Here is a 23006-nt window from a genome sequence, read left to right as displayed (position 1 = left end):
CACACACACACACACACACACACACACACACACACACACACACACCTCTCTACAGCCAGACAGTGGTTACTCAGCCTGTACCTGGTTAGGGTCTTTCTCACTTTATGCTCTTTCACACAGCTCAGGTATTCTGCTGGTTTATAGTCTCTTTTCAGGTGTAAATAGAGATCCATCTTCTTTTGTGATTTAGTAGCATCTTTCCAATAGGTAATGTAATTTTGTTTTTGCAATTTTATAATTTGGTTGGGCCAGATAGTGCTGTGCTGGTCTGGCTGTAGTTTCAGCATCAGCTGTGAGAGTGCGCTCCGGTGCCGGTTCTGCTCCTGATACCGCAGGGCTTCAGCTGGTATGAGCTCGGGTCACTGCGCTCCGGTGCCGGTTCTGCTCCTGACACCGCAGGGCTTCAGCTGGTATGAGCTCGGGTCACTGCGCTCCGGTGCCGGTTCTGCTCCTGACACCGCAGGGCTTCAGCTGGTATGAGCTCGGGTCACTGCGCTCCGGTGCCGGTTCTGCTCCTGACACCGCAGGGCTTCAGCTGGTATGAGCTCGGGTCACTGCGCTCCGGTGCCGGCTCTGCTCCTGACACCGCAGGGCTTCAGCTGGTATGAGCTCGGGTCACTGCGCTCCGGTGCCGGCTCTGCTCCTGACACCGCTGGTCATCAGCTGGTATGGCTTCAGCTGGTATGAGCTCGGGTCACTGCGCTCCCGTGCCGGTTCTGCTTCTGACATCGCAGGGCTTCAGCTGGTATGAGCTCGGGTCACTGCGCTCCGGTGCCGGTTCTGCTTCTGACATCGCAGGGCTTCAGCTGGTATGAGCTCGGGTCACTGCGCTCCGGTGCCGGTTCTGCTCCTGACATCGCAGGGCTTCAGCTGGTATGAGCTCGGGTCACTGCGCTCCGGCGCCGGTTCTGCTCCTGACACCGCAGGGCTTCAGCTGGTATGAGCTCGGGTCACTGCGCTCCGGTGACGGTTCTGCTCCTGACACCGCAGGGCTTCAGCCTGGTATGAGCTCGGGTCACTGCGCTCCGGTGCCGGTTCTGCTCCTGACACCGCAGGGCTTCAGCTGGTATGAGCTCGGGTCACTGTCCTCCAGTGCCGGTTCTGCTCCTGACACCGCAGGGCTTCAGCTGGTATGAGCTCGGGTCACTGTCCTCCAGTGCCGGTTCTGCTCCTGACACCGCAGGGCTTCAGCTGGTATGAGCTCGGGTCACTGCGCTCCGGCGCCGGTTCTGCTCCTGACACCGCAGGGCTTCAGCTGGTATGAGCTCGGGTCACTGCGCTCCGGCGCCGGTTCTGCTCCTGACACCGCAGGGCTTCAGCTGGTATGAGCTCGGGTCACTGCGCTCCGGCGCCGGTTCTGCTCCTGACACCGCAGGGCTTCAGCTGGTATGAGCTCGGGTCACTGCGCTCCGGCGCCGGTTCTGCTCCTGACACCGCAGGGCTTCAGCTGGTATGAGCTCGGGTCACTGCGCTCCAGTGCTGGTAGAATTTCACAGCTCTTTTTTGGATACTGTTCAATAAGGAGTATTGTCCTAATTCTGCTCTGCACAAGTTGTTTGGTGTCGCTCTGTTTACTTTTAGGATGCTTTTACAAATTTGGGTATGCAGAGTTTCGATTTCCTCTTTTTCCCATTTTGAAAAGTCTTGGGTTTTGAGAGGTCCCCATATCTCGCTGCCATACAGAGCAATTGGTTCAATTATTGCTTTTAGGATTTTTAGCCAGGTTTTAATTGGAATTTCATGTCGAATAGTATTTTTAATCATGTAGAAGACTCTCATTGCTTTTGCTTTCAGTTCATTCACAGCCAGATTAAAGTTCCCTGTTGAACTCAGTTTTAGTCCCAGATATGTGTAATCATGGGTGTACATTCTTCTCTCTCTCTCTCTCTCTCTCTCTCTCTCTCAGGGGAAGTGGGCGTCTCTGTCACGTTCAGCTCTTCATGTTAAACATGTAACCAGGAAAGAAACACTCAAAACTCTTCTGAACACACATCGAGAGCTTCAGAAGAACTGAATCTACTAACAACAGAGAAGATCATTTAATAAGAGAGAAGAATGAAGATCATCTGGACTTTCACTCTGCTGATGATTCCTGGTAAGAGTAAATCTCAGAGTAAATCATGAAAAATAGATTTAATGAGATATTTGAAAGTTAATTTCTGTTCTGTCTTATGAATATATTCATTTTGTATTTAATGCTGGTTTGTTGTAGGTGTCGTGAGCTCCATGAGTGTGACAGGATATTCAGGAGGAGGAGTCACGATCACATGCAAATATGATGAAGGATATACAAACAATATAAAGTATTTTTGTAAAGGACTGTGGTCAAAGTGCACAGACCAAATCAAGACTGATATTAAAGATAAATGGGTTCAGTCTGGAAGATTCTCTCTGTATGACGACAGAAGTTCAGCAGTCTTCACTGTGACCATCAGAGATCTGAGAGAAGAGGATTCTGGGACGTACTACTGTGGAACTGATATATATGCAGAAAAAGATCCCTCCACTGAAGTGAATCTGGAGGTTTTAACAGGTGAGTAACTGAGACCCTGAAACCTATGATGATCTCCACAACATCACGATACTGATACTGATATAAATACTGTGGTTCGGATTTAACCCTTAAAAGCCAGATAATCAGTAACTAGGGCAAATATACTGACTTTCTTTATCTCCTATTGTGTTTATGTCTCACTAAAGTTTGTGTTTGTCATTGAATAAATATGACAACTCCATACAAGAGTTCAAAGAAATAAATACACAAAACAAAAAACAATTAAAGTGGTGCCAGTCCATCAAACACACTTTACACTCAAACACTGATTCACAACAATGACAGGAAGAAGGATCAAACAGTGTTAAACCGGCAACGATGTAACAGCCATTTCCTCATGCATAATATGTTTTTCTTTTTCTCCTTTTCGCTGCAAATCAGTGCACAGACAATTTGGATCGCAAGCACGCGGGATTTTGCGCTATTTCCTTATCACTTCTCGCGTGTGTTTGGTTGTGAAATGTAGTTTGCGTGCAAGACAGAAGTTGTCGGCGATTCTTCCTCCTGAAAGTCATGCAGTGTGAAACCTCCTGTCGCCGATGCATCGTGCAGTGTGAACACACCAGCAACTGAATGTTACCCCAGATAGTCACGCAGTGTGAAAAGAACAGTGACCCGACTACTTTGAAAATCGTGCAGTCTGAACTCGGCTTTAGTGACACTTAATTTGCTGTGCTGTGAGTGGTTCTGGGCAGTTAACTCTGAGCCAATCGCGAGGGCTAAACCCCTTTATAAACCGGGACTTTTCTTTTGACAAGTGATGTCACCGGTACGCGACTTGTTGTCTTGTTTACCTGCCCAGCGACTGGACGTCTGCCTTGGTTATCTGTTTACCGTAGCGCCGCAGGTATGGTTAGCTTTGTCTATCTTTCCACTCGTTGACTTCATAACGTGGGCTTATAGGGAATGTTTCGTGCTATAGAATCCCTGTTGCGGCAGCAGCCCTTTCACCAGCTGAGTGTGCGCCCTATCAGAGCTTGGGGCCTGTGATGCAACGCTGTTAATCATAGGTATGTTGCTATAGTGAGTAATAGTTGAATGGTTAATGTGGGATATATTTGTAAATGGACATCCTGTGCATTTTAGGGAGTGCTATTTAACCGGGGGTGCGTTGGCTACATCAGCGCTGAACATCTGCTGCTTTGCTTATGCTTTTCACGTTACGTGTTCATTTTCGTCGTGCCTGGCTGCCTTTCCACACGCGACCAAGAATGATCCTTCTTCCTGTCTTTGTTGTGAATCAGTGTTTGAGTGTAAAGTGTGTTTGATGGACTGACAACACTTTAATTGTTTTGTTTTGTGTATTTATTTCTTTGAACTCTTGTATGGAGGCTTTTTCTTGCTGCTGATATCCAAGAGGATTGGCCTAATTGTGATTTTTCTTTTGTTTGACCTTTTTATGTGATTTGTCCATGTTTAACTGTTTATTTTGATTTATTGTGTGATTGTGAGTCTCTGTTCATAGTGCTAACCCCAGTACCACCTTGGGCTTTATTAAATCCAGAATACTCATTGATATTCGTTTTTATAGTTCCATGGACGGCGTTATCACATTTGAAATGAAATGGTGTAAGAATGAGGCTCTGTGCTCTGTTATTGATGGAAAAATATTTTTTTCTCTTCTGCTAATGTAGAAAGTTTTTTTTTAGGGCTGTCAAAAGATTAATCGCGATTAATCGCATCCAAAATAAAAGTTTGTGTTTAAATAATATATGTGTGTGTACTGTGTATAATTATTTTGTATATATAAATACACACACATGCATGTATATATTTAAGAAATATTTGCATACATATACTGTATATATTTACATATAATTTATATTATATATAAATATTTTTTTTTATATATAAATAACACATTTTTCTTAAATATATACATGCATGTGTGTGTATTTCTAGATACAAATTTAATTATACACAGTACACACACATATATTATTTAAACAAACTTTTATTTTGGATGCGATTAATCACGATTAATCTTTTGACAGCCCTATTTTTTTTGTTTTATTTTGTAGTTATTTGTGGTATAAAAGGTAAATGCAAAATTGTGTTGATTTGTTGAAAAAATGGTTCATGTGAAAAATTGTAATAAAGTCGACTTTCAAAATTCAAAAAAAAAATTCTCTCTCTCTCTCTCTCTCTCTCTCTCTCTGTGTGTCTCTTTCTTTCTCTCTCTCTCTCTCTCTCTCTGTGTGTCTCTTTCTCTCTCTCTCGCTCGCTCTCTCTCTCTCTCTCTCTCTCTCTCTCTCTGTGTCTCTCTCTCTCTCTCTCTGTGTGTCTCTTTCTCTCTCTCTCTCTCTCTCTCTCTCTCTCTCTCAGGGGAAGTGGGCGTCTCTGTCACATTCAGCTCTTCATATTAAACATGTAACCAGGAAATAAACACTCAAAACTCTTCTGAACACACATCGAGAGCTTCAGAAGAACTGAATCTACTAACAACAGAGAAGATCATTTAATAAGAGAGAAGAATGAAGATCATCTGGACTTTCACTCTGCTGATGATTCCTGGTAAGAATCTGAACTCAAGTTCACATCACAGAAGAACAGAGATTAAATAATGAATACAAGTCTTAATCTTTAACTAATATGGTGACATTTTTTAAAACACTTTAAAATGAATCTCACTTCAGTGTGTATTAAAGTGTTGAATGAAGATGCTGGTTTGTTGTAGGTGTCGTGAGCTCCATCAGTGTGACAGGATATTCAGGAGGAGGAGTCACGATCAAATGCAAATATGATGAAGAATATACAGACAATAAAAAGTATTTTTGTAGAAAAAATCAAGATGTACTACAGACTGGATGGTGTTCTGACCTCATCAAGACTGATATTAAAGATGAATGGTTTGATGCTGGAAGGTTCTCTCTGTATGACGACACAAGATCAGAAGTCTTCACTGTGACCATCAGAGATCTGAGAGAAGAGGATTCTGGGACGTACCAGTGTGGAGTTGATATCCCTTACATTAAAGATTCCTACACTGAAGTGAATCTGGAGGTTTTAACAGGTGAGTAACTGCCCACATAGCAACATTGTGTCGGCCCAGATCCGGCCCACATCTGGCACACGTGGAAAGATGATCTGGCCCACATGCAGCGTGGAATTACGGCACTTGGGTGGGCCACTCCTGTTTGCCAGGTCTGGGCCACAAGCAGGCCATAGCAATGCCACATCTCAGCCAAGAGCAAAGAAATAAACCAGAACTGGACCTTATCTGAGCCACAAAATCTGTGTATATTAAATATGAAGTCATCTCAGCCTGTTAACAAAAAGAATCACTGAAAGAAAGAAGAGAACAGAAAAAAGAGACGAGCAGAAACACAAGAACTACAACTGACTTCAGACACAGCCTCAGATGAAATCAACTGAAGAGAAAATAAGACATTAAATCTGTGAAGATCTCAGCAGAGGAGGATTAAACAATTCCACAAACAGCATTACCAGCTTCACTTATTACTGACCAGACTGACTTTATTTCTGGCAGACGTCTACAAAAGTTTTTATTGAGAATTAACAGAGGTTTAACTCTGGTTCATTTGAAGTCACCATAACAGTGAATAGTGTTTTCATTAGTTGGGCTCTTAACTCGTATTATATCTTGTATTTTTTTTGGCTGCTGTGACAGTGTGTTTGTCAAACACATTTGCAGCAGCAAAGAAAGCTAAAGTGAAATGAGATCAGGTGATGATGGTTTTATAATCATCATGAAATAGACTGTTTCACTGAGGTAATTTGAAGCTAACAATTGTGTTGTACCATTAATATATTCTCATCACAAACCCTGTGTTACTGCAGCGTGAGGTCCAGCAATATTATAACAATCAGTTAGAAGATTTTAACAAACATGAGCACAAAAAATTACTGTTTGATGACAAACACAGACATCAATAATCAACGTATGAATCTCAACAATGGTGACAATCTAAAGTACCTTGCTGCAATGCATGCTGGGTACCAGCATAGTACAAAACTCCCAGCATGCATTGCAACATGAATAAATTATGCAGCTGAATTGTCCTATTATTTTAATTCTAAATATGTGCTTTTATTTTTTGCTGTTGTTTTTTTGTGACATTTAGTAGCTTTTCAGTGATGTTATGAATTAATCTGTTTATCTAAAATATATATATATATATATATATTGTCACCCTTGTTGAGATTCATGTGCTGATTTTTGATATCTCTGTGTGTCACCGTGGATTCATTTTTCATGTTCATGTTCGTTAAAATCTTCTAACTGATTGTTATAATATTGCTGGACCTCACGCTGCAGTAACACAGGGTTTGTGATGAGAATATATTAATGGTACAACACAATTGTTAGATTCAAATTACCTCAGTGAAACAGTCTATTTCATGATGATTATAAAACCATCACCAGGTAACCATCATCACCTGATCTCATTTCACTTTAGCTTTCTTTGCTGCTGCAAATGTGTTTGACAAACACACTGTCACAGCGGCCAAAAAAGACAAAAGATATAATAAGAGTTAAGAGCCCAACTAATGGAAACACTATTCACTGTTATGGTGACTTCAAATGAACCAGAGTTAAACCTCTGTTAATTCTCAATAAAAACTTTTGTAGACGTCTGCCAGAAATAAAGTCAGTCTGGTTAGTAATAAGTGAAGCTGGTAATGCTGTTTGTGGAGCTGTTTAATCCTCCTCTGCTGAGATCTTCACAGATTTAATGTCTTCTTTTCTCTTCAGTTGATTTCATCTAAGACTGTGGCTGAAGTCAGTTGTAGTTCTTGTGTTTCTGCTCGTCTCTTTTTTCTGTTCTCTTCTTTCTTTCAGTGATTCTTTTTGTTAACAGGCTGAGATGACTTCATATTTAATATACACAGATTTTGTGGCTCAGATAAGGTCCAGTTCTGGTTTATTTCTTTGCTCTTGGCTGAGATGTGGCATTGCTATGGCCTGCTTGTGGCCCAGATCTGGCAAACAGGAGTGGCCCACCCAAGTGCCGTAATTCCACGCTGCATGTGGGCCAGATCATCTTTCCACGTGTGCCAGATGTGGGCCGGATCTGGGCCGACACAATGTTGCTATGTGGGTGAGACCCTCAAACCCATGATGATCTCCACAACATCACAATACTGATTGTAATGACTGCTGTTCACACGTGAAACTCATTAGCCAGACAGTAACATACTGTAGTGTCGGCCCATATCCGGCCAACATTTGGTATATGTGGATTATACACAGCCCAGTTGTGGGCTGGATCTGGGCTGAAACTATGTTTCTGTCTGGGTACAAACACCATTAACAACCTTTTTGTCTCCCAATGTAAGATTTACACTCATAATCTTGACCGGCATTGATATATGTTGCAGCAAAGTGAGCAGATATATGTTTATATTGAGAACAAAATGACAAATTATTTGGGTTTGTGTTAAACAGGTCATCAAATCAGGACAGTGAGAGGATATTCAGGAGGAAACGTCATTATAAACTACAAATATGAGATTCAAGAAGAGAATCCTGTGATAGACGTCTGTAAAACTGCAGATCAGTGTTTTACTGTAATAAACACTAACAGAAGAGCAGAATGGAAACATGACAGACGATTCTCCGTTCATAATGACAGATCTGCAGGACTCTTACTTCTGTTTATCAGAGATCTGAATGAGAACGACTCTGGAGAATATAAGATTATAGTCAAAGTTTCTGAAGATTACAGTTTCTTCTCTGAGTTTAATCTGGACATTAAGAAGGGTGAGCTGCTTTCAGTCATTTATGCATTATTTGACAGAATCCATGAATATATCTGGTGATTGTAACATTGCTGCACTTTATCTGGATCTTAAACAGAGGATTGTTGTGTGAAGAGCATCAGTCTATCAGCTTCTGCAGGAGGATCTGTGAACATCAGCTGCAAATACCCACAATCCCACATTCGTGATGTGAAGTTTCTGTGCTGGAGATCTGGAGCTGATCTCTGTGCTAAAGAGACGTCTGTGAAGGAGAGCAGAAGATGGAGGGATGAGGGAAAGATCCGGCTGTATGATGACAGAGAACAGCAGCTCCTGACGGGAAGCATCAGTCATGTGACTGAAGAAGATTCAGAATACTGGTGTGGAGTTCAGTCTGATCAAGGACACAAGATCTTCATCACACGAGTCCTGATCAATGTTACAGGTACGGATGCAGATCACTGTGTGTCATGTGTCATGTTTGCAGCTGATTCTGTTCAAGCAGGTTTAACCACAGGATTATTTTTAATTTGGATGTTCTTTCTGTTCAACAAAGCAAAACCACAAACAGTTAAAAAGAGGAAGTATAAAAACAAACTACAGTTTATATGTTTGTAGTTTATGAAGGTAAAAGTGCAGCTTTGTGTAAAACAATGATGCTGTTCTGAACATGAGAAACTACACTTCTGTGAGTCCTTTTACCACACTTTTACTACAGTTAATGCAGTTTAACAGTGCTCATCAGTCACTCTGCTATACTGTATTATTCAGTGTGAAACCACAGGCTTCAGTTCTGGAAACTCAAACTAACAGCTCACGATTCTGTGTCTGTGTGTCAGCAAACATGAATTCTGGGTAATGAGTGTGAGAATGACATCAGTAACAAGAATCATGAGAAAAGAGATGTCGAGTTCTCTGTGTGTGAAAAAAAAACATCCTTTTATAAATTCATTGTTTTATTGTTTTATATACACAATTTCCAGAAAAAACAACACCATCTTCATCGCCATCATCAACATCAGCACCAACATCACCACGTCCATCATTATCATCATCATCATCATCATCATTATCTACTTCTTCTTCCTCATCAGTCAAAACTTCACCGTTCACAGGAGTTTCCAGAACTTCTACATCACTGGCGTCTCCGATGACATCACCAGGTGATCTTGTGCTGAAATACAAACATGTGATCAATGGGTGAAGCTTGTGAGGAGGCTGAAATATACAGTATTATTAAACATGCAAATAAGCTATATTTTCAACTACTACTGTTTCTACTGTTTATGATTTATGGGGATTATTTAAAAAAAATGAGTAAGTGGATTTTCACCATGGTTATTTACACACACCGTGGACACACATCTGTGTTCAACACCTTATAAAAGTGAACTTTGCATAATAGGTCCCTTTTTAAGTTTTGTGAAGGAGGGCCACTGGTAGCGAATCTTCGTTTATAATCACTATGATATGGTTTTCAATTTGCATAACACTGACTTTAAAACATGTGTTTTAGGTATGGGAATTGTATATTTTGTGTTTTGATTTTTGGGATATGGTCATTGGGATAATTTCTGGGCTATTTCTGACTGGCCATTGGGCTTTTTTTGTAACACAGACGTGGTAACCCTGAAATCCAGTATCATGATCTGGTCAATCCTACTCCAAACGTCAATTATCTGATCTGATATTTGATCATATTCTCTGATTATTTCTCCTGTGTTTTCAGGCTCTTCTCTGATCGTTCCTCTGGTTCTGGTTCTTCTGGTTCTGATCATCGCTGGACTCTTATTACTGTTTCTCTGTAAGAAGTATCAGTCTCAAGGTAAAACTCATTCTTCACTTCTTTAGAAGCAGAAACTCTTTATTTATACTGAGATTAAAACAGATCGATTTCATAGATTTATTGATTCCCACTTTGGATCGCCACCTATAGGCTGCAACAAGACATGAGTAAAAGAGATATTTGATGATGTGTGAAAACATTTATACAAGGCACAAATGTTGAAATGTGATATATAGTAATGTCATTAATTAAAGGACGCTTGTTTTTGGCAGGTGGTGATTCGTCGTCTCAGACTGGACCAGGAAAACATGAAGTGGTGAGTCCAGTTACTGTATAAAATGTTTAATTAAATGTCTAATGTCTTCCATCCTTACAGTATTCAGAGCTGTAAATCATTTATCTGTCTCTCCTCAGGTTTCTCACACTGGTTGTGATTATGAGGAGATTAAAGACACTCACAAACAATTACCCACAAACCCCTCTGATTCTTCTGATACTTTTTATGCCACTGCCCAATTACCCACAAACCCCTCTGGTTCTTCTAACACTGTTTATGCCTCTGCCCAATTACCCACAAACCCCTCTGATTCTTCTAACACTGTTTATGCCGCTGTCCAATTACCCACAAACCCCTCTGATTCTTCTAACACTGTTTATGCCGCTGTCCAATTACCCACAAACCCCTCTGATTCTTCTAACACTGTTTATGCCTCTGTCCAATTACCCACAAACCCCTCTGATTCTTCTAACACTGTTTATGCCGCTGTCCAATTACCCACAAACCCCTCTGATTCTTTTAACACTGTTTATGCCACTTGTAACAAGTAGAATTAGGTACTGTTCCTTTAAAGGTGAACTAAGTAACTTTTTTATCTTAACCGAACGGCTTCGGAGTCATTGGAATGGTTATATGACTGTTTTCGGGTTGAATGGTGGTCGTCTCGCACCCCTCGAGCGCCTGTGAGACGAAAAACCACCCTTGCAACTTTGGGCCGGCGGGCCGACGGCCGCAGCATCAGGAAGTATCGCGTGATATCAGGTCTCGCGATGTAACAAACTGCTTTACGGCACTGCACACATATACTATCTAAACATTTATATGCTAGCCTTCTGTGTATTATACATACCTCAGTGGACATGGCTCCGTGCGTTCGCCGGGTTCTTTGAAAACAAATACACATGACCAGCGGGAGAAGATGGGACGAGCCAACAAGTTTTAACGACAGTGTTGTCAAATATCTATTCCGAAGCTGTAGGGGGAGCTCTATAGAGAAACCCGCGAGCAAAAAGCGAGAAAACAGCCAAGAAGTCGGCAAAGCTGCATAATGCAGCTTTAAGGCGGAACACACTCTGTTACTCCCTCACTGATGAGTGGGCAGTCGGGATGAGGAGTGCGAGCTGTGAACATCACATGTATGCGTGTAAAGCCTGTTTTATATGTATGTTGCTCTTACCTGGTTTTATTTATATTCAGTAACACAGTTGTTAGTGGAGTGTTTTGCAAACTGCCCATGTGTGCATGGGATCGACAACGCTGATAATAAATAACCACTGTGGAATATCAGACACGTGAGTCTAGTCTTACGCTTGGCTACTACCATTCAGGCAAGCTATCCAGCCCCTCTGGTTAAAGCGTTACACACTGCCCTATTACCCACAAGCCCCTCTGTTTCTTCTACAGTTGAAAAAGCCACCAGTGAATCTCAGATTAACTCTCAGATTAACACACAGGATTGCGGTTGCAGCCTATAGGATTGGCCAGATAATTTTAAATTTACTTAAGCACGAACAAAAAGAGACCCTTATTGGCCCATAAGAAACATATAAAAATTATGATGATTGGATAGATGTGAAATCGCATCAAAATAGCGAAACAAATCGCTATTTTGGCTGGATAATTCAAGGTAGAGAATTTTTTATCTTGGATGTTTAATATGTGTCCACAATCTGCTTTTCAGTTCTGGCGCCTCCGTCTTAACATACTGTACGTACATTCACATCACATGTACATTAACAAAAGTTCATTATTTGCATGTGCTTTAAAGCCTTGCTGGTTAATAATTTCATTTTTGTGCTGATGCGCTGTTCTAATGTGCGCTTTAATGAGCGCGTACACCCGAAGCACACTGGCACTAAGAGCCTGTCAAACAGCGTCTGATTACTGGACTAAGTTCTCTTTCACGTCCTATTGCGATAATACTGTCAAATATACACAAGGTTTACACAGTTGGCTATGTCTAAAGTGAAAGTAAACATTTGAGAGAAAATCAGATATCTGTCTTATGGCTTTGTTTAATACACAGTTTAGTGTATTGCACAGTGGTTTGTGTCTCAGTAATGATGTGATTTTGCCTCAGTAAAACAGGGTATTCTGCACTGATGCAGAAGCTGTCATCTACATGTTGCTTTATAAAACTAAAGGCGGTTACCAGCTTGCAGTTGAACTGTGAATTCAGGGAATTATGTTGCTTTGCTGTTTTCCTTTGTAATTGTTTTGTGGCTGTGGTGACAGATGGTAATATCTGATATTCTTTCCACTTACATCTCTGTTGACGTTAGTTTTGGTTGTAGTGCCGGTGTTTCTTGATCATAATTAAAGGGCTGCTTTTAAACACTGGGTCTTGTACTTGTTTGTATTCATGTTTTGTTTGTAATGTTCAGTTTTTCATTTTACCTATGGGTGTGGTGGTCATTTTCTGTGGTGGTCCACCACTTGACCGGCTGTCTCAATGTGTTTGTGTGTGTGTGTATACCAGTTCACCTTACTATTTGTGTTTGGACCATGTATGGCACAAAATATATTTTTCCAGTAAAGCATAATAATTAAGATGGGGCCTCACCAAAAGAGCAGCCTAGGGCCCCTGACCGCCTTAATACGCCCATGTGCATCACATCTGCTGAAGATCTGAATTACGCAGTGGTGAATTTCCACTGTAATCTGACTGTACTGATAGTGAAAATATCAGGAATAATCAGGATTACAGTGAATACGCTGCTGTCAATCATCTCACTGCAAATTCAATTACAGCATTTTGTTCTGCAAATGAAAAGAAATGATCAAAAACCTTTGGTTAGAGTTTGATGTAAATAAGTACTGAATATTTCAGAAACAAAAGTGTATGCAGCTGTGCTCAATTTCATAAAGTTTACAAACTTTAGCAAATACAGCAACTACTAGTTTTAGTGTCGGCACTCATTTTAACGGCCTGATAAATTGGTTGTGATATTGTTTGCAAATGTGATATTCATGGATTATCGAAAGCTGAATGCACAAAAAAGCATAACTTTAGCGTTTGCTCTAATAATGTTTATTTCAGAAAATTGACTCCCCACTGATGAAATAAAACATGAACATTTTGGTTCTGAAAAAGATCTTGTATAATACTTGTGAATATACTTGTGAAGTATTCCTGTACCGGTCTCTCATATCGGCCAGGCTCGTGCATGTCCCTGAGCATCTGGGCCTGGTAGACCTGCTGAGTGGCCATGGCATGCAGAGAGGCGGCTGCCTGCCCCGCGGCTCTATAGGATTTCGCCACCAGAGTAAACGAAAACCTACAGACTTTGGAGGGGTGCTTAGGGTCACTGCGGGAAGAAGCGCTCTGCGGACACAGTTGCATCGCAACAGAGCGTTCAACCTGGGGAACCCCAGTGTACCCTTTGGCAGCGGCCTGATTGAGGGGAGGAAAGGTGGAGAAGGTCGCCGAATGATCACGGGAAGACAGGGCTTCCAGGACCTCTTGACCTCCTCATGTATGTCTGGGAAGAAAGGTATTGGGGTTGCACACTGACGGGGATCAGCAGCCGCAATAAAAAAAAAATCATCCAGCCGCGAACGCACTAGGCAGGGTGGAGGACTCCACTATAACCCAATGGCTGCGGCTGCCCGGGAAAGCATGGCCGTCAGCTCGGGATCAGACTCGGGCTGTGCTGGCACACCCGAAGGCGGCAGCACAGCCGAATCTTCATCTCCCGAGGACTCTTGCCCACCATGTGATGCAGCAATCGACATAGAATCATCATCTGGAGTGCCGAATGAGATACGCGGGGCGTTGCAATGCTGGAGAGGGGGGGGGTGGGCCGAGGAGGAAACGTCGGCGCTTTGTTCCACACCGTCACCCTCAGGTCACCCTGGCCACCAGCCGAAGTACCACCTCTCGTGAAGGCAGTAGATCGGGGTGTGGATGACGGGACTTTCCCTCTGATGAGGTCATTGAGTCTCAACTGGAACGTTGCGATGGTCATGTTCCCGCAATGGGAACATGAATCATCCACAAACGCTTCCTTAGCGTGATCAATGCCCAAACATGCAAGACCGCAACCAGAAGTGCACGGGCAAGACATCTTTAGAAAGACGTGCTACGCGCAAGCTCTTTTGTGAGAGGAAAACTCGTCTCAAAGAGTAGAGATAAGTCGATGATCTCAGGATGGCTTGTGGAGTGAAGTGAAACACTTGGCTCCGAAGCAAAAACATATCTGCATGTTGGCAGCCCATTCGTCGTCACGACATAACGTCTCCATTCCCTACTCAAGAATGAGGGTCATATACGTAACCAAGACGTTCTCAGTAAAACTCAGCTGAGCTTTATTTTAAGTGTGACTTAATCACACTTTCAGCCTTTCTTTAAATTTCTTAGTAAATGACAACAAATTAAATGAAATATAAAAATGATATGTAATGAAGGATAATTGACAATTAATTAATATATGCTGTATAAATCAAAGCATTGTTTACTTGGTCACCATGGGATTGTTTGGGGCATTTTACTGGCCTTTATCCAACACTTTTAACACTGAACCCATCTCAGATTTATTTTAATCAATGCACAAATCATAAAAACAGATCAACACTATCTGTTCCCAAATTCTGATGGCAAGACAGACGTTTGCCTAGAACCAGCCCCGGAAGAGGTTTGCTGCTTCCACTATCAGTATCTTTAAACTGAATAGGATGCAGTGAAGAAACACTTAAAGGTATTGTAGGTAGGATTTTTATAAAAAACTTCTTTTCCAAATTTGTTTAAACTTTATTTATATATCAAAACATAATTAAAATGTAAGTACTCTGAAAAAGAAAGTATAAAAATCGAGTGTCTGTAGACCTCTCACGACTGTTTTAAAGACAGCTCATTATTTCCATTCACTCCACCCAGGGGTCGGCAACCCAAAATGTTGAAAGAGCCATACTGGACCAAAAAAAAACAAAAAAAACATCTGTCTGGAACCGCAAAAAATTAAAAGCCTTATATAAGCCTTATAATGAAGGCAACACATGCTGTAAGTGTCTATATTAGCTTTATTAGCCCCCTAGTATCAAAATGATAAGTAGGCAACAAATACATAATGAGCATTCATGATTAAAAGTTTTTTTTCCTACAGTAGCAGCGCATCCTGGAGAGAATGACGCACCACGTGACTACTCTGCTGTACGATCGTGCTTTAAGTTTAACTTCCATTATAATTTTAATGTATTATGTTTCGTTTTATTTATTCGTGTATTATTTTTACAACGTTGAAAAACTTTAACCCTTTCACACGTAAGTTTAAAATATTCTGACTGACCCCAATGCGTCACTGTATGGTTTCCATGGTGACGCGTCATTGCTTGTCACGTGACACACCGCAGCAACAACAGAGCTGAATGAATGATGATCTGCTTTTATGTCATTTTTCCTTTTGTATTCAAAATATTCACAAATTTGTTAGCTATGGCATGAAATATCTGATATTCCGATTGTCAAATATATGCAAGTGGAAGTGTTTTGTTGTTTAAACACCTTTATAACGATCACGTTAGTTGAGCTGTATGCGCGATGGGCGCCGCCATCTTAGTTTGTACCGCAGACGCAGTTCAGAGAATCGGATCTGTTGGATTTACAACACGTGAATTCATCCACTTCTCCCGAAATACATAAAAGCAAGTGGCTGGTGAACTGGGAGAAGAATAGAGTAAACTTTAAAGTTACTTACACAATGTTTATCTGATATGAATAAAACGTGTCTAATTATAATGGAAAGGATTATTATTGCCTCTTCCTTTAACATCAGTGTGTATTTTACAAACTCTAAATGTATTGTTTTTTTTAGTACTTATATGTCTGAAACCTAAAATAAACATTATGTGGTTGAAAACACTGAAAAGTTGTGCTATATGACAGCTCTGAGCGCGCCTGTCTCTGGCTCAGCACCAGCCAACGTGTAACCCTTCTCGGTTCGTGTGTTCTTTCATTTCAATAATGACCACGCGAAAACAAATTTGCTGAGCACATTCACTTTAGTGTTTACTGCAATTGAGGAAATCTGGAAAAGACACGAAGAGCACCAAACAGACAATAAATACTGCTGGTCCGGTCATAAAACATCCTTCTCAACAGCTCACGTGAACTGAGAAGATAAACATTTTTTTTTTTCGTTACATACAAGTATGACTCAGTCTCTTTTCCTTTTATAAATATAGAACAAAAATTGCACAGAAGGAAAGTAATACATCATACCTGGAAAAGACACGAAGAGCACCAAACAGACAATAAATACTGCTGGTCCGGTCATAAAACTGTCAGAAAATAAACAAAATAATCAACCAAATATATCAAATGAAATAAAAAGCGGACGCCATTAGCACATGGCAGGCATAACCACCTGTAAAGCATGTAAAACCCTGCTACACACTAATTTACCATTCTGAACAGAAAATACAGAATAAAGTTCTCTCAAACACATTTCTAAACAAATACAATTGACTATTTTTTTTTCCTAAAACAATATCTTCCAACATTTTCTTAACTGTTCGACCAGAGACTTTTTCACCTACCATCCTTCTCAACAGCTCACGTGAACTGAGAAGATGGCTGATTCAACCCATTGTACACCCTTCTTGCCTGTAGGTGTCTCCCTCTTTCCAAGATGCATTATTTAAATAACCAATGAACAGGATTAATTGAACAAGAACAAATATTTTATAACTAAAATAAGCATTTTGACACTATTCACACTTAGTTTCTGTTTTTTCTTTCTTTACTCCGTTACATTCACCCCCACTGAATGTGGCAAAATGCGATAATCTTAGAAAATAGACGAATAGAGCTTCTCAAAGACAAACAATCCTGGAATTGCCATTATTAGCAGAAAGCTTTTGATCAGTAGAGACTGTTCAATTAAAGAAATGATAAGAAAAAGTGCTGCGCATATCACTCATCCTTAATCATGACCCAAATGACGTGCCGTTAACACATCATACTTGCAATTCTCTTGTTCTTTTTCACGAAAACTGATAGAACACAAAATTCAACATCAATATTTCAAACTAAGAACTGAAAGACCATTTTCCAAGAGTTTGCTTTCTTGAATGGAACAAAGTCTGTTGATTCATGGAAGAAATAAGACGATTTACTGGTTTCAGTAATCTGCCAAACTTTGATCTACGGCCTGGTAACTCTGTACCATTCACAACACTATCAACAGCGAGATCAGAGTTAGAAACATTTGTCATTTCAGGACTTTCCTGAAAGACCAAAGGGTCCAAAAGAGCATCTTCAGAGACCACACCTTGTGGTGGGAAACCAACAACCTCGGCTGAATCATGAACCTCACATAACCCGTCCATTTGTAGACTATTGTCAGCCACAGAGTCAGCTATGACGGGACATTCACAATTAGTTGTTGATTCATCAGAAGTTACAGAACATTCATCAAAAACACCATCATCAACTAAAAACGCACTCTCATCATCATTAGTCCCTACAATGTCACACACAGGGAAGAAATTGACACACAGAAGTAGATTCCTGTGTACCACTTTCAGTTGACCAGATACGGGGTGTTTAATCTTGTAAATGTGGGTCTCAGGATCACGATCAACCACGGTATACACCACACTTTCCCACTTGTCTGAAAGTTTGCGTTTGCCGCGCTCACTTTTGTTGGCTAAAAGAACTCTATCACCAACTTCAATATTCACACCCTTATTTCTACGATCGTACACGCGGGCTTGGTGAGACTGTTCTTTAGAAGCATTAGCCCTTGCAACAGCGAGAGCATCCTTCAAGTCCCTGTTCAGAGACTCAATGTACTTGGGGAGAGAGACGTTCAGATCATCCTTCAACACGCTCTTAAAAATGACATCAATCGGCAATCTTGGGGTACGACCAAACATTAGATAGAAGGGAGGAAACCCCGTAGTTTCGTGTGCAGTACAATTGTACAAAAACGTCAGCGTATGAAGCATCTGAGGCCAGTCATGCTTTGGTCGTGGCTCCAGGGCTCTGATCATATTTCCCAGTGTCCGATTAAATCTCTCTGCAGTGCCATTCCCCATGGGATGATATGGGGTCGTTTGCGACTTCTTAACCCCAGAGAACTCGAGCAAGTGTCTGATCAGCTCGCTACAGAAATTGGCACCTTGATCAGAATGAATGCGCTCTGGGAAACCATAGTAACAGAAATAGTTATCCCAGAGCTTCTTTGCCACTGACCTAGCAGTCTGGTCTGGACAACGGAAAGCATGGGCAAGCTTGGTAAAATGGTCAGTGACCACTAACACATCAACTGACTTATTTCGTGAATCCTCCGCTGTCCAGAAATCAACGCAGACTAACTCAAGTGGAGCAGAAGTTTTAACACTCTCTAATAGAGCTCGTCCCTCCGGCTCTGGCGTCTTCGCAAGCACACAACGGCTACATATTTTCACATACTCACGAACATCTTGTTCGAGGCCTGTCCAGTAAAAACGCTGGCGGGAAATGTGAAGAGTACGATACTGGCCTTGGTGTCCAGCCTCATCATGACAACCTCTCAATACTTCAGTTTTGAGGGCTGAAGGCACTACATATTGAAACCGCTTGTGACGCGTCAAAGGATCTTTAGAAACACGAAACAGTACACCGTCAACCAAAGATAGCTTGTCCCACTGCTTTAAAAACGTCCGCACAGCACTGGGCTCCCCCATACGCTCACGTCTCGAGGGCCTGCGTTTACGGTCAACATAGAACATCACCCTCTGCAAGTGTTCATCCTCAAGTTGTCGGTCTCTTAGGTCTTGGCGAGAATATGAAAGAAGAGCATCAAATCCAACATCTGTTACCTGCTGGACAAATCCAGCCAGAGGAATAGTTCGCACTCTCATTCCTTCTTCCCATGAAAGGTGATTAGAAAAAACAGCAGCCACACCATCACTTGAAAAACTTCCTGGCTCATCTGCATTGAAGTTAATCCCCATCCGCTCACAAGCACCCGCTTCCGCACTGCCGACCACTCGCTGACTGGCATTGGACAATCTGAAAACATCCTGGACAGCTGCACAGGTATTGCCCCTTGACTCCGCTATCAGCTTTTCATAGGGCTCCCTGACTATGCGATGACTAACTCGACTGCCAGCAAAAGGTTGCCTGCTCAAAGTGTCAGCTATTGTATTTTTTGATCCAGGAACATATTTGATGTCGAACTCAAAGGCAGCGAGTTTAGCCACCCACCTTTGCTCACAAGCGTCAAGCCTAGGTTTAGTCAAAATATGCGTCAAGGGATTATTATCCGTCCAAGCCGTGAACCGATGCCCTTTTAGCCAGTGACTAAATTTATCACATACGGCCCACTTAAGTGCGAGGAATTCAAGACGATGCGCTGGATATCTGGCTTGTGCTCTGGACAACGACTTACTTGCGAACGCAACGGGTCGAGCCCTGTTTTCACCAGGACTCAGTTGCGAAAGCACAGCGCCCAACCCTTCGGATGAAGCATCGGTAGCAAGAATAAAGGGCCTAGAAAAGTCAGGGTGTGCAAGGACTACATTAGAGAGAAGGGCTTCCTTCAGTGCAGACAAAGCCGCCTCGCAAGCTGGAGACCAATCATCAGAAGTTAGCTTTCTGGACGTAGGAGCCCCTCTGCGCCCCACTCCTCTGGCTTTCTTAACTCCACTAGTCAAAGCAAAAAGTGGACGTGCAAGAGACGAACAATTCTCGATGAAACGTTGGTACCACATAATGAGACCAAGAAAAGACTGAATCTTCTTAACCGATGGGGTGACACCATCAGGACACATTAAATTGGCAGAAGTAATTTCAGCAATTGCTTCGACTTTTCCGGGGTCTGTAGACACGCCTTCCTCTGAAATCAAATGACCAAGAAATTTGACAGAGCGTCTTAGGAAGTGACATTTTTTCGGCGACAATTTCAAATTGTGTTTTTTCAACATTCCGAAAACCATTTCAAGCCTGTGCAGTGCAACCTCTTCACTAGGTGCGAAGACCATTAAATCGTCCAGGTAACACAACAGAGACAAGAAATTTTGGTCACCAAAGATCTTAGTCATCATTCTCATGAAACTTGCAGGTGAGTTACAAAGGCCTTGAGGTAGCCTGTTATATTCGTGCAACCCTACCGGCGTAGTGAATGCAGTGTACTTTTTATCTTCATGTAGTGGGATATTATAAAACCCTGAAGTCAAATCCATTGTACTGAACAAGACAAGACAATCCTCTTGGTGAGGCAGGGGGTGCGCATCTTTCACGGTACGCGCGTTTAGCCAACGGAAGTCCGTGCAAATCCGCAAATCACCATTCTTTTTCCAACACAAAACCAAAGGCGATGCGAATTCACTAACAGACTTGCGTATTATACCCCTCTCCTCCATATCATTCAGAGCGACACGCAACTTCTGGTACTGTGAAGGGGGAACTCGCCTAAAAGGTAAGCGAAACGGTCTCTCATCAAACAAATGAATTCTGTGCACAAAGTCCTTGACTTCACCACAGTCAAGAGAATGTCTGGAAAAAATGGACTCGTATTCAAGCACTAAATCACACAGCTTTTTTTTCCAAAAATCAGAAACTTCACACTTTTCTAAGTCAACAGTCTCCAAACCAAACTTTTGAAGCCTGCAGCCCAGAGTGTCAGATTTATCAGGTTCAGTTGCCGACCGCTGAACGCTTGACTGTAGTGTAGACTTAGACTCGGTTTCGCACACATCTTCTAATGCAATACAAGGGTAAACATCAGCTACTTTAGTGTTTCGCCTCAGCGTTACTGGCTTGTCGCTAGGATTGATCAACTTTAGTGGTATCCAACCATCGCCCCAAAGAGGAGAAACAACACGACCCACTAAAACTTTTCTAGAGGCAGAATGGAGTCTAGACGGTTCCACCATGACAGTACTGCCCGGTTGACCACATGACTTAACGGGAAGTTTGCCCCAAACAAGATGTTCTTGGCCAGGCGAAAGTGTGACTGCATGGTTAAGTTTCACTGTACCGACAACATCTGGAACTGTTTCACCCCTCCATCGATGTACACCAGACAGCATCGACAAAAACTCATCACCCTCCAAATTGGGTCCACTGGGCGTAGAGATCAGTTCCCAATATCTGTCGGAATCCTTCAGTCTGTGGACAAGGTGCTTAATGACGTTTGTCCCTAAAATGAGGTCATCAATTTGTCCTGGAACAACAAGACATGGGACAATAACATCACAGCCATAAACATCCAGTTTCAGTTCAAACATACCCTTAGGAAACACTCGTTTGCCACCGCATCCTATTATGATGACATCAGTTTCTTCCTCCCTGACAGTATCCAAGACACCATTTTCCCTCAGCTTAATGACTACTGAATCGCTCAGAGTACAGGCCATAGAGCCGGTGTCTAACATAGCATTAACAGTGAGTGAGTCATTAATAAGTACAGGTGTGTAGAAAAGTGTATCCGAGTAAGCAATGCGTTGTGTATTCTGAAAGATGACTCTCTGAGAGTCAGGAGAGCTATTCTTAAAAGAGAGAAACAAAGCTTCAAAATCAGTATCCACCTTGAGGGAATTTTCAGAAACACCCACACTCCCCCTCTCCGAGTGCAGGCGATTCAGTTTCCCTGACCGCCAGATGAATCTGAAGCAGAACGTGAATTAGGGAATGTCTTTGTACAGTCGCGCTTCGAATGGCCAGCAACATGACATCTGAAACACAAGTGATCATTTCTGCAGTGGTCAATTGTAGTGTGAGATGTGTCACCACAAATCTTACAGCCCCTCTGTCCTACTGTAGGCTTTCCTCGCGTTCTACCTGCAGGCACATTCTCAGATTTACTCTCCTCCCTCTTTTTCAAAACGTCAATCAGCTGCGCCAGCATATCGGCCATCCGATTCAAACTAGACTCGTCCTTTGCATCGGGTTTCGATTCGTGAGCTCCGCTGGTTCCCTGCTTAAAACACGTTAGCACAGACTCAGGACCAACATTAACACGTTCGCAACTGTGCATAGTAATCTGTGCTTTTTGACCGATCACATATTCATTTGTGTTTGCTCTCAATTTACTGTCACGCTGAAAACTGTCTAAGAGCTCCTGAACGTCCTTTGCAGTCCAGTTTTCTAATGGTCGCACTTTAAATGTACGCGCCAAGTCAGTGTCTGGACAATTGCGCACAAACATCATTGCAACTTCTGAATTCAAATTGTCCATACACCTACCCTGAGCTTTGAGACACTCGTCAGCAATGTCTGCTGCCTTATTTAGACGTAACCAATAGTCAACAGGGCTCTCACCCTGTCTAGGTAATGTGCTGTAAAAATCAGCAAGTGGCATACTGGAATAGGACACATTACTGAAATGTTGCTTAAGTATGCTGTATATTAACTCTGGGTGTGCTTTGCAGTCTAACGTAGGGTTACTGCGTAGGGTTACTTTTACAACATCTCTTGCTCTACCCATAAGGTGACCAATTATTTCATCTGCTTGATCGGGGATATTGACATTTCTCTTTTTTAGGTAGAGCTGCATCATGTCAACCCATTCTTGAACATCACATCTACCCAGACTGTCTCCTCTAAATATAGGAGGTTCTTTATCATCTGACTTCAAGATGACATTCAACTGAGATAAATCAAGATTAGCACATTGAGAACTGGTGCTGGTCTTATTACTAGTCCCAGCGAATCCACCCTCTGACAAAAGCCTAGCAGTAACTGATTCGCCGATTTTTCG

The 23006-nt window shown here is 42.0% G+C and overlaps 1 protein-coding gene across 1 annotated transcript; it reads left to right on the top strand.

Moving 5' to 3' along the window:
- Positions 1–2055: 2055 nt before the first annotated feature.
- LOC311077930 (polymeric immunoglobulin receptor-like) lies at positions 2056–12655 on the top strand (the record flags this gene model as incomplete). The annotated part of the gene is made up of 10 exons (XM_084106575.1): positions 2056–2095; positions 2213–2533; positions 3477–3540; positions 5215–5567; positions 7965–8279; positions 8376–8702; positions 9241–9420; positions 9987–10082; positions 10316–10359; positions 10458–12655. 10 exons carry the CDS (start codon positions 2056–2058, stop codon positions 10869–10871), a joined length of 2154 nt encoding a protein of 717 aa, XP_083962701.1. The 3' UTR covers positions 10872–12655.
- Positions 12656–23006: the final 10351 nt, after the last annotated feature.

This window comes from Abramis brama (assembly GCF_963993115.1).
Source record: "Abramis brama genome assembly, chromosome: 2".
NCBI lineage: Eukaryota > Metazoa > Chordata > Actinopteri > Cypriniformes > Leuciscidae > Abramis > Abramis brama.
This window is presented reverse-complemented; position numbering and strand designations above follow the sequence as displayed.